The sequence below is a fragment of the Oreochromis niloticus genome, linkage group LG14, assembly GCF_001858045.2.
Source record: "Oreochromis niloticus isolate F11D_XX linkage group LG14, O_niloticus_UMD_NMBU, whole genome shotgun sequence".
NCBI lineage: Eukaryota > Metazoa > Chordata > Actinopteri > Cichliformes > Cichlidae > Oreochromis > Oreochromis niloticus.
In genome coordinates, this window is record NC_031979.2 from 23,528,043 (window position 1) to 23,541,307 (window position 13,265).

At 42.4% G+C, this 13,265-nt stretch overlaps 1 protein-coding gene across 1 annotated transcript in view; it reads left to right on the forward strand.

Annotated features, from left to right (window-relative positions):
• Nucleotides 1-12,366, forward strand: part of ttc9b (tetratricopeptide repeat domain 9B) — a 36,710-nt gene extending 24,344 nt beyond the window's left edge. The window contains 2 exon segments of the mRNA XM_003454836.5: nt 5,622-5,804; nt 7,760-12,366. Coding sequence (XP_003454884.3) covers nt 5,622-5,804; nt 7,760-7,854 — 278 coding nt within the window. The 3' untranslated portion in view covers nt 7,855-12,366.
• Nucleotides 12,367-13,265: the final 899 nt, after the last annotated feature.

Here is a 13,265-nt window from a genome sequence, read left to right on the forward strand (position 1 = left end):
TGGAGTTCCCTACCCCTGCACTATACCATGAAGAAATTAAGGCAGATCTTAAGGCAAAAGAGTACTTGTAAGATGAAGCAGATTAAAAGCGCTAAACATTAATGGGGGCAAACGATCACAAAGCTAACAAGAGTGTAAAGAGCCTAAGAACTCCAGAAAAAACAGGAAATTATAACAGAAACTGTGAGTGCAACGGGTTCAGAAGCATTTGAGTGATATTTGCTCTACTGGAGGGATGTACTCTAATTAAAGTTGTTTGAATGATGGAAGTGGAGAAACTGGTTCAGAATCTCTCACTGCTTTCATAGTCATCAAGCCCTTTTGCCCTAATCCCTCTCAGAAGAGGCCGTTCCCATCAGGATAGAAATGTCTCATCACAGCATAAATACAATCATTCAGAACAGTTTTGTATTGATTTGTTGTGATCCCCATAGTATGACCGAGCCATTAGGCCCATTTTCCTGTCAGAGTCAAGGTTTTGGGTTTTTCCTCTAACTTGTCACCCACCCACCCATGCATCCAGTCAGCTACCTAAAATCCTCAGACCTTCCTGTTGATCGCAGGTTTAAGTGGAGCATCGAGTATTTCAGTCTTTGTACTACTTGTAAGACCTATCTACCTACATCACCTGCTTTAGCACATCTGCCTTTCAGTCATGCAAAAAAACACGATCCAGTCTGAAGACATATTCTGGGCTGGTCTTATGCAGAGGTAAAACTGTTATTCACTTCACTACCTGTTTCATGTATTTGTGGGAAGTGCTGTGTAATCACTGCACAGGCCATCGCACCCTTTTAGAGATGGGGACACCTTGGCTCCAGTGATATCACTCGGCTGTGTTTATCAGGCTTCATGTCTGTCTGTGCCTCTGCCCAGCCTTCTCCAATGATCCCGTCATTATCACACCCTTAATGCATCTCACCACACTCTACATTTCCTTTGGCATGCTATCCATCTGTCTAATGGGCCAGTAGGGTGCGGCCGGCCAGTCATCACTTGTGCACGCTGCTTTTGTGTGTCTGTGTGTATTTGTACAATCATGTATCTTTCTCTCGACCTGTGTCATTTGAAATTTTGTGCTGATGAGTCTGTTTTTGTGTTGGCTGTGTCTTCAAGTTTAAATCAGCCTTCTGTTCACACCCACTTGTGCACTCTCTTCATTGTGTGTTTGTGCCATTTGTAAATGCTCCATGCACTGGAAGTGTGTAGATTGTGTATACGAGGGTGTCAGTGCCTGTGAACTCTAACTGCGTCACCCATTAAGCCATTATGGACTGTAACTGAATCCCCCTGAAAGCTCAGCTCATGCCCACAGCTGCAGGGCAGTGATGGATGGATGGTGGAGGGATGAGAGCAGTCTTGCTGTAGCTGAACAGTTGTAAAAACAAACAGAGGGGTGGAGCATCTGGAAAGGTGTGCAGGAGAGGTGGAGGGCTTCTAAGGTGACCGTCACTGTAACAAGCTGAGCTGACTTATGATCAGCAGCTTCGACCCTACTGCCCTGCTCTAAGCTGAGTCATGAGTCTTAGTGAGAAGAACAGGGTTGTTCTTCTGTTTTCCTTCTTATTAAGGTGTGTGTAAACGCGAGTGTGTCTAATCATGGATTATTATTACAGTTTATCTCATGTATATGGCGGCTTTTATTCAGGAAATACAACTCAAGCAGCTGGCTGACAGCTGGAAAACTGCAAAACCCACCCAGGATCCACATGTGCCACCAGGTTGTCTGAGGGTGGGGTTTTTTTTACACCTATAGTTTGTTTATGCTGGTCCAAATGAGTTTGCCAATGAGTTTGTAAGCTTGTAGATCCGCGTGGACCAAAATGCATCACTATAAGCCCCATTAGAGTGTTCAGTCCACTTATTGGCCAGATGTGTTTGGGGCAGGACCAACAGTAAAAACAGAAAGATGGACTACTGGAGATTTTCCATTCATTTCATGGCTAGTTGCTAGCCCGTACAGACATTTGCACATCTCCTGCACTTTGCATGCCAGAATGAAAAGCATATGTGCCTAGGGGAAAGTGTTTATCTCAAACTTGCAACATACACATGGTAGTTGGGTCAAATCAACATAAGATCACATTCACGCTGTAGAAGAACCTCGTCCTCGAAAAAAGTCTTAGTGTTGGTGGGACTAAAAAACAATTCCTGAATTTTCAGCTCTGACACGTGTTTATCAGTAAAATATTTATATGTGGCATTAATATGGAGCCTAGTCTATCATCACCATTCATTTCTAATGTGCAGGATTTTGACACTCTGGAGTATCTTTAGGTTTCTGCAGCAGCTGTGCATAACAAAGCTTGAATTCTTGTAAAAAATGCCAGGATACATGTGTGATATGTGAGCTCATCAATGCAGCATGGTGGCTCACTGGTTAGCACTGTTGCCTCGCAGTAAGAGGCTCCTGAGCTCTGCCGTGTGGTGGTTGCATGTTCTCCCCATTGCTTGCGTAAGTGTTCCCATCACTGAAAGACATGCTAGGTTAATGTGCTTGTGTGGGTCCAAGAGTTTCACTTCCTGGTTACATGAAAGCAAATAAAATTGCCAAATGGTGGTGTCGAATACAACGTCATGAGGTGAAAGAAAGGTGTCTGTCATCTTTAAAATGTGATGTGATGTGTTGTGGTGCATGAAATGAGGACTTAAATGTAGGAAGGGGAATCACACAGAAGGGGGTGGGAGGGGGCAAGCTGAATCATTCAAAAGGCAAACTGCAACCAAAGAGAGCACAGAACCAAAAAATAAAAACAAAATACTATTTATTGGCTAAAGAGGAGAGAGTGAGACAGTGACACAGGAGGGAAGTAAAACTAAACACAAAGACAGAACAAGAATAAACATAAGTGAATAAAGGAATTAACAGAAGAGGAGACTAATAACTCTACAAATGCAAACAGTAACAAAAATATAACAAGAATTAAAGGCTCATAATAGTTTGGAATAAATGAAAACATAAACCACAAAACAATGAACTAAACAGAGAACCAGGATTAAATCAGGGGCACAATGTCCAGAAGACGGACCTACACAATGTGCATGTTGCCCCAGATGTGATTGCAATGAGTTTCATGCAAAAATGAGAACCACCAGGGAAAAAAATTCCTTTAACAGAGGTTGGAACTGTAAAGTAAATGATCATAAAGCTAGAACGTAAGAAAGAAATAAAGGACTTGGTGAATAAAAATGTTATTTAATGGAACAAAGATATCGATTAGAATCCAAAACTTGCCAAAAGAAAAGAAAAGTTGAACAAACTCTCTGACAAAGACAGGGTTTCGGACGATGTATACACACACAGACACACTGAGGGTAATCAAGGAAATCGGAAACAGATGGGGAACAAGAAAGCTGAAACTAATCAAGACAAATGATACAAAGGAAGTAAAATGAAATACAACCTGCAGGAGACTTTTATCCTGTCAAAATAAAACAGGAAGCAACCGCACAGGAAATGATTAACACTGATGAAGACCAGATTAAACAAGATGGTGTAAGGGAGGTAAGTATAAGCTAAACCCAAATAAAAATCCCAACAAAATGACTAAACAAACGCAAAACCTTAAAAAGAAGCTAAACCAGAAAGATTAAACTAAAAATGTGTGCTATAGTGTGCTCCATTAAAAATGTCTCATTTTAAAGGAAGCTGTAGTATATCCTCTATTAAATTCCTTAATGTTTAAAGTGTTCTTACGACAAGTTAAAACATCTGCTATTTGCTGTGTTGAAGAAAGAAAGAATATACTTGGATTGATTTTATAAATCTGAATGACAAGGATCTGTGTGTTACACTGGGCCTGGGGTTGTGACTACATGTTAAGGTAATCATGGTCAGTGAACCTGCGCTACCATTTTTAATACAGAAATACATTTTCCTGTTGTCCAAAAGTTGATTCTGTTCATCTGGATGTAGCGTTTTCAGTGGGAGAAACGTTTTGTCACTTATCCAAGTGACTTCCCACTGAAAACACTACATTCAGATGAACAGAATCAACTTTTGGAGATTTACTTACCTGGATGATTGAGAATGCATCAAGACATTTTCCTGTTATTTCTTGAGCGTTGATTAAATAAAACTCCAAATAACAGGATACCATTGGACAGGGATAAAAGGAAGCAAAATGCTTGGATGTCATTTAAGTTTGATCTACTTGTAGTAGCAGTTGATGAACGTCTTCGAATTGCTATTTTTCTTTTCAGTTTTTGCGTTGGGGTTAAGATGGATTTCCTTTAAGGTTGGACAAGCTTGCAAAGCACCTACCAGACACGTGCCACTTCAACCACTAAATACCAAAAACAAATCGATTGTTATTGAATTTTTTCGTCCCCTGATATCCAAAATGAATTATTTAGTGTTTTGCAATTTGTGTTGTTGATGGGTGACGTGGTGTGTGTATGTGTGTAAATGACGGAGCTCCATTAGTGCTTCACATTTCACAAAACCCTCAGACCCTGAACGTCTCTCAAGCGGTTTCAGCTTTTTGTCTCACACACAAATGGTGGTTTAAGGGCCACTGGCTGCTTTTAACACGCTCCCCCTCCTAATCCTCGGCCTATGGCTCCCATAGGCCTCACCTTTTCTACTCTTTAACCCCAGCTTCCCACACATGCATCATCTCCTCCTCCCCTCTCTCTCCATCACTTACTCCTGACTCACTCTGCCTCCCGGCTAACAGTCCCTGACTCATGTTATTCACAGAGCTGTCTGCGTTTCAAGGGCGAACTGGGAGGAAAGGGGCAGGATGGGGAGGTTAAAAAGGAGCTGGATCAGGGAGGGAGTGCTGAGGCAGATGTGACTGTGGAAGCACAAGGAGAGACAGAAGGAAATCACTTTTGATCTATCATCAGATAGATTAAGACACTGGCAGAGAGGGAAGGAGTGATGGGGTGGGAGGAAGTGAAACCGCGAGTGGTTGTGACCACCAGAGGAATTGTTTGAGTGATCAGATATCTGAGCAATCAGCAGGCGTTTAAAAGCTTTGGTGGACTAAAAGCTGTGTGTGTATATGTGTGCGATTTTTGTCCGTGTGTCTTTGCTAATGATGTTATTCTGATCTCAGAGCTGCAGAGAATTGCTGTAGCAATCTGTGGGATAGATTACTATAGTCCTTTTCTCAAGCGTTCCACTTTATGGCTGTTTTCAGCTTGCTGAATTTAGTGCTCTCACTTTCTGCCCTTCGTTTCTTTTCCTGCAGCCCTCAAGATTTAGAAACCACCTAAAAAGTGAAAGGAACAAGTCGAAAGCTTCCTCGCAGCGATCGGTGCATTTTTTTTCGCCATGTTCTTGTATTTTGCATGTCGAGCTCAGCGATGCTGCTCTCCTGCCCCAGGGCTCAAACTGCTTGGACGACTTTTTGTGTCTTCTCTACACTGTGAGACATTAGAACCGGCTATTTATAGTCCGCCCTGAGGAAGCAGTGTGCAGGATAAATTTCATTGTGGCTCTATTAAAAGAAACAGAGTAAGATGTCAGCAAAATCTCCCCGTCTTTGTTTTTCACTCGGGGGACACACATGTGGTTTAATCTTCTCTAAACGAGACAAAATGTGTTTGGTTGGACAAACTAAGGCAGAAAATGTATATGAACCACTAACTATTTCCTGTCTTCCTTCCCACAGCTTGTCTGTTGCAGTCCGAGCTGGTAAACTATGAGAGAGTGAAGGAGTACTGTCTGAAGGTCCTGAGCCACCAGAGAGACCACTTCAAGGCCATGTACCGAGCCGGCATCGCCTTCTATCACCTGGGTGATTACGAATGTGCCCTACGCTACCTGCGTGACGCCAAAAACCGCGAACCCACAGGTGAGAATGACCCAATGTATTTATACATTTACAAAGCAGCCTTGAGGTACAAGCTCTTCTTTGATGGTGAACCAATGTGCTCACCTGTAGCTCCATATTTAAATTTATGTACTCTGGCCTTAGTGCAGCCTATCAGATCATCCAGTTGTCTCATGATTTGAAACTTGAGGCATGTTTAATATGAGCATCAACATTTATGACAGGAAAAATCAAAAAGCATAATTTTTCCATTTCTCCTGCTAGATTTTATTTGTTATGTGACAAACTGAGTGATAACTAAAGCCTTTTGTTCCAAGAGTGCTGAGCAGAAACTAAAAAGATGCTCTCTGTATTTCTAAAACCTGTATTACTGTACAGACTTTAAAAGACTTCCTGTTTTGCATGTTTGCTTTGACTATGCACATTTCCAAAAAGGTCAAAAGCACAGCTAGACTTGTAATAATTAAAACTGCTCCATATTTTACATCAGTATGCTTTCATGATAAATTATACTGCAGACAGACAGTATTAAATTACTTTAGTGTAAATGAATTAAGTAAAGTACATAAGTGATGTGTGTAAGCAGCACATTGTGTTTTATAGTCTGTTTATTTGAAAGGGAAGACTGGCAGATTTGTTTTATGGATACATTTTATGTCTAATGTTTAGGATCCAGATGCAAAAGAAATTCAAGGAAGCCACAGGAAACCAGTCTAAACAGCAAAGACACATGCGGAGATGTTCACAGGCTTCGTCCACACGTACATATTTCATTTTGAAAAATATCTTTCTTCACATGAATCATAACAAAAGTAGGTCTACAGACATTGCAACACACAGTCTGACATCAGAAAAGTAGATAAAGTCTCACACCTTTGGCATTAAAAGAAATCTTTTTCTTTGTCCACATGTGAAAATCTTCCACTCCCCTGATTCTATAGGTTTTCCAGAAATACTCAAGTACATGTGGACAGCACAGCAAACCCAAATGGAGACTCACAGCTCAAACTAAATCCACAGGATTTCAGAAGGTGGACGGAAACACAAGAGACCGCTATCAAAATAAAACAGGAAAAGAAAAGCTACAAACCAAAACTAGCATGTGCTATGAGAATGACAAAAGCCAACACAAGACGCTGATCTTCAGATACCAGAAAACATGTTAACCAAGAATAAAAACCCCAAAACGTAACCAGAGTCAGTAAGAATTAAGTAGATATGCTGTCTCAGGAAAATGCTAAAGGGGCCACTTTCTTGACTAAATCATAGTATGAGAAGCAGATGCAACAGAGGCAACATGCATGGCAGCAAATGCAGCTCCTTTTTTTAATATCAAAGAGTGAGTGTGCACATGCAGGTGTGCACCTCTGTGTTCATTACATGCCAGCTATAGGGCACGTGGCATTAGGAGCTTTAGTAGATTTTTGTATGAATTTTTGCTGTGGATACATTTGGAAGGATATTTTTCTAAACTAGGAGGGAATAGATTGTTTTCACTTTGGGAAGCAGCCTTTTTTATGCCTTTGCTCAATCCATATATTCCAGGAACACGAAAGTTTTCAATTCACCTTATAAATCTGGGATTACCAGTAATTTGAATTTGGTAGCCAAAGGTCAAAGAGAACTCTAACCTAAAATGATAATTATGACCAAGTTTGAGCCAAATGTGTCATATGACAAAATGACCAAAAGGTTGAAGGTCAAGTCTGGATAAACTTGAATTGTTTGGAGAACTTTATCCAATAGGAAAGTGTCAAAAGGTGAGAGGTCAGGGTTCTTTCTCGTCATCGATGAGCAGTTACAGCTGACTAAAGTAAAAGCCTGTAACTCTTTTCTCTACATTGTTTACCTTTCTGCTGTAGCACGTCTCTTTTACTCAGTTTGCTAAACTTATGTAAGAAAGGGGCAACCGACTGCTCTGCTGCCAAAGCTCAGATCATCCACCGATGACCTGTCTTTCAATTTTCTCTCTGCAGACACCAACGTGCTCCGATACATCCAGCTGACAGAGATGAAGATGAGCAAGAGTGGACAACGGGAACGAGAGAGCGGCAAGGAGACCCAGGGCTAACCTTCGACCTTTCCCCCCTCCTGAACCCTCTGACCTTTCATCCTAAAAGTTGTACCTCCCACTCTCCACTTCCTCCTCCTCCCCTGTTGACTCCTCCTGACGGCAACACAGACAGAAGAGACGCAATCACCTGCCTGTTACGGACAAACACATATCAAGCGCTGTCTGCGACCCACCCTCTTCCTTCTTCCTCTCCCTCTTCTTCTCCCTCTTTCTCCCTCAGGTGCTGTGGTTCCTCTCCCTCGACGCAGTCAGCAAGGAAACTTAAAAAAACAAAAAAGAAAAATCATCAAAATACATGGAAGAAGCTGTAATATATACTCATACAAACCCATCATTGTGGTGGAGTCAAAACGGAGCTTCAGCCCATACACATGACAGATAGACATCTGCGTGATTCAGCACATGTTTAAAAAACATGAAAAGCATTTTGTTTCTGCTCTCTCGCGCTCTCTTTTTCTCTCCGTTTTATTCTGAACTCTCGAGGAGAATTTGGGGGATCTCGGGAAGCTCGACCGCACCGGGAGGAAGGGCAGGGATGCGTGTGGAAGTGTGTGAAACAGGTTTGGAGAATAAAAATGGGTGCGGTGAGGGGGTGTATGTGTGTGTGAGACACATGTCAAGACCACATCCCAATTTGATTGTACATCCTAACCCACCAGGTCTCACTCAGGCCACTTACCCAGACTATGAGATGGACTAATATAACGCGTAGAAAAAAAAAAAGCCTGCCTCCGTGCTTAATCTATCACCTTTCTGTCTGGATTTTTCTTTCCTAGATCCCATCTATCTCAGTTTCTTGACTGTTTTTTGAATTTAAGGGCTAATTCAAGTGTTTATAACCCCGTATTAGGGTTTTTTAATTTGCTGTCATACTCAGTAGTGAATAATCGGTGGTTAATAGCATCTGTGTGTGCAGCAAAGAGCCTAAATTCTCCAAGCGGTTCATTCCGTTGCCTGATGTGCTTTCGTGCAAACTGGTGTGTCTTGAATCTGTTGTCCGAAGCCCCTCCTGGGTTGTGTATCGTGTTACTGTTGTTGAGACTGTCGAAGCCCCTCCTTCGCTCCCTTGCTCTTTCTCATCAATTCCACCATCCTCTGTTCTCCTGTTAATGATGTCACAACGGAAAATAGCCAGTGAGATCAGACTTCCATCAGCTGCCGCTGGCTAGATGGAGATCCACGAGAAAGTTTTGCAGAGAGAGAGAGAGAGACACTTTTATCCTTTTATCACTAATGCTGAGGCTTCCCAGACATCCATAAACCACCACAGAGACTCTGGGCAGCGTTAGTGCAGGGAAAATGCACACACACACACACACACATACACACATCTGGCCTGATGGTGCAGACTGCCGTCTTGGAGCACTTCACCTAGAGTGAGTCATTTGAGATTTCTCCTGCTTACAGTTTACTGTATGTTGATAGATTAAAACACCTGTGCCGGGCAGATAACACACAACATTACCAGTGCAGACGATCTGGTTTGTGGATATCCATTACAAGCTGTCAAACGCTGCTTATCTTGTGACGTGTGAAGCTGAATCATTGATATGTGGCTTTTTATAATAGCTTTACCACAGGTTTAAATCTGCCTGCTCTGTTCTGCAGAAGGCTGGATTGATCATTTGTGAGAGCATGACCTAAAATATCCCGTGAAAACCCAGTTTCCTCCTTATCATGTGCAAGCCCACCTCCTGCATGTAACATGCGGCTCCCGAGCGTTGCTTCAGATGTTTTGGGATTGGGATTATATCTGCTCTATTGCTTTCTGTCATGGCATGCTGCCACTCAACTGTTTGCCTATACCTCTGTTTTATCCATTCTGCCCTTTATAAATACAGAAGGTGGCGACAGACTGTGATCACAGCAGTAGAATAGGTATGAAATACTTCTTAAAAATTAGGGTCACCTTCTGCCTCGACTAAAACGACTGATTAGTCCACTGCTTAAGAGGCTGAGGAGGAAATCAAGTCAAATAACGGCGTTGGGAGAGGTCCCCCCCCACTTCCCCGTTTATTTCATTGACCTGCTATGAGGTAAATTGGGACCTAAGTGTGTCAATGGGACTCTGGAGAGACGGCACCACGCGTTGGAGAGACCGGCGTGATACCGAGAGGCTCCAGTGGAGGGAGAAGTAGGCCATCATCAGCCCCACTAAAGCAGCTGCACCTCTAAATTGGCAGCAAAAAGCAAGTTTTGAGCTGATTTATCATCATACACTGCACTTAGAAAAAGTGTGTGGACACCTGAGCATTAATCTGCAGCCTGAGTTTGCTCCCATTCAGCCACATGATCATTAATGATGTTGGGCGACGACAAGGCCTGGCTCACAGCCGGCGAGGCGTTGGATGAAAGCGAGGTCTCGGTCTGCGTTGTTGTGCAAGCTGTAGAATAAGAAATGTAGCAGCAGCATGCACCAGATCTTGAAAAAGCAAATCAGATGTGCACAATATAAACCTCTCTGAGGAACGGAGGCAAAAGTGATCACATAAGCATAAACATGGCTGTGGCTCAGGACGTAGAACAGGTCATCTGCTAATTAAAAAATTAGTGGTTCAGTCCCTGCTTACTCCAGTCGGCACAGCAAATCCCAAGTTGCTCTCTAGTCCGCACATCAGCGTGTGAATGTCACATAGAAAGCACATAGACACAAAGGTGAGCGGATGAATCCAAGTATTGATACCAGTGCTGTTATTAGTATAGGATCGATACTTTGTTTCTATCCTTTTCAGTAAATAGCCTAACAAATTGTGTTAAAATAATTATTTTTGGGAGATTAAAACACACCTTAAACATGCACTATAAAAAATGTCTGAACCTTTTCATGCTGACTATCACATCTTTTATTTACGGCCTGAAGCACATTTAAACAACAGAAGTTGAACCAAAGTGCTTTAGAGACGAGCACATTTACATTCCAGCTCTCCAACAAACCCAGTTTCAAAATATTTAATTTGCAAATTGACGATGATCCATCTCATAAATCACAACACACTGCTTTAGCCCAAATAAGCTGCCTTTATAGGTTAAAACTATCGATATCAGTATTGGTATCTGCAATACTGGCCCTGTATTTACTTGGTATCGGATCGATACCAGAATTTGCAGCAGAGCACAGCACTACTTCGACATAAGAAAAAAAAAGTGTGCAGGATTTATGCCAAAATTATAAGAACTATAAACATTTACATGCAAGGCTGTCCACATATTTTTGTCCACACATTGTGGGAAATTGTCTGATTAAGCAAAAGGTTCTGTTTAAGACTCCATCTCTGAATTAGTGCCACGATCAGCAACGCTGCTGCAAACCCCGATTGAAACATGTGAATTGTATTGGTGTCGTGCAGCTCTGGGGTTAATTAGGATGAAAACACTGAATGCAGAAGCTTTCCTTGCTCCTCCTTTATGCTCTCTCTTGGAGATAAATCACCACAACAGCAAGGAATGGCACCTGCAGGCGCCATCTCCATAACTACCTTGGCCGAGTCCCTTCACCCAGGGGCCCCCTCGAGGATAGGTCTCCTCCCGTGGTCCGCTCTCCACGGCACCAGCCCCCACCCCTCCATCTTGTTTTTGTCTTGCAGTGCTAAGTCATTCTTGCTCAACTTGTACTACTGTACTACGACCGTCTAGGGATTCCTAGCTGCACATAAAACAGGATTGTTTCTAGCTGATTGGTTTCCTTGATTAATGACCAAGCTGACTCGGAGGCTGTTATCGTAAGCATAACCTGACAACATGCTGTCTGTGCAAATGGAGACGGAGACGCCGGATCTCTGTGTCTGTGTAGCTTTGAAAACAAACAAAAAGCACAACAAAAAAGAGAGATGGAAAAGTTAAAAAAAATACTGGCTGTGTTACTTTATTTTGGCTATTTTTACTTTGATGTCATTTAAGGTAAATGTTTGTCAAATGTCAAAGTAGTTTTTGTGAATATATGATACAAATGTACAAAAAAAAAGAAAAATGGAAAGTTTTATGGTTGTGAAAAGCTTTACTTCACTAAATTACTTTATCAGCGGAAAAGAAAAGCAAGAGATAGAAAAGAGAATTTAACTACAGCTCCTTCACAGAGCTGCTTTGTGACTGTGTCTGTATTTGTTGGTATTTCTGTTGATGTCCTTCACGTCGAGGGATACAGAAACGGCTCGGAGTATGTGCAACGCCCTTTGACCCCCTCGTCCGACTGACGGTTCACCCAACTATTCTCTTTCTGAACAGCGAGACGAGCAGTAAACACAGGAGCGGATGACACTCTGAGGAACTTGGACCAGAGCTGCTCCTCACAGCTGCAGGCCTCCATCCTACCTGACGGACACAAAGCTGGGGTGTCAAGGCTAAAACTGTGTTTTTGTCTCTCCTCGCTGCCAAGAGGCCTTTCTCTTTTTCCCCTTTCAACTTTCAGACATCCAACAGGCCTCCATCACTGGTTTTACTGAACTGCTAGCCTGGGAATGCACTATTGATTGGTAAATGAAGATTATGAATAAAGTTTCAAACAAAGAGGAATGTTGCTGTTGTGTGGTCATGACTTCGTCTCATTTCACATAAAACTACACAGGCAGGAATCTGGAAAATGTAATAATTTGTAAATGAAATGTAGCCATGTGTGGTAACGTGGACGCAGAAGACAAACAGACCATGACGCTGAGCTGAAGAGAAGTTCATAACAAATAAGGTCTAGTAAGGGTAAAGGAAAGCATTTAAAATTATAAAGAAGATCAGAAGGAGATGCTTTGTGCCTTTGTGGATCTAAAGAAAATAAATGATAGTGTGCCAAGAGAGTAACTGTGGTAATAGTGAGGCAGTCAGACATGGAAGAGACGTATATTAGGGTGGCGTAGGACATGTATGAGGACAACAAGACAGTGGTGAGTTGCGGCAGGAATGACAGATGGGTTCAAGGTGGAGGTGGGTTTCCATTAGGGATCAGCTCTGAGCCCCTTCTTGTTCACAGTAGTGATGGACAGGGTGACAGATGAAGTCAGGCAGGAGTCTCCATGGACTATCATGTTTACAGATGACATTGTAATCTGGGGTGAGAGTAAGGACCAGGTGGAGGAGAGTCTGGAGAGGTGTAGGTATGCACTGGAGAAAAGAGGCGTGAAAGTCAGTAGAAGCAAAACAGAAAACATGTGTGCTAATGAGAGGGAGACAGGTGTAACAATGAAGCTGCAAGGAGTAGAGGTAGTGTAGGTAAATAAGTTTAAATACCTGGAGCCAACCATCCAAGCCAGTCTATGGACAGCCAAGGACAGTCTATGAAAGAGGTAATCAAGGTGATTGTGACAGAAGGATAGCAGCATGCTGGATAGGATAGAAGGGTCGATGCAGGTTTGGAGGCGGTGGCACTAACAAAAAAGACAGAACTGAAGACATTAAGAATTTCAGTGAGGGTGACCAGAATG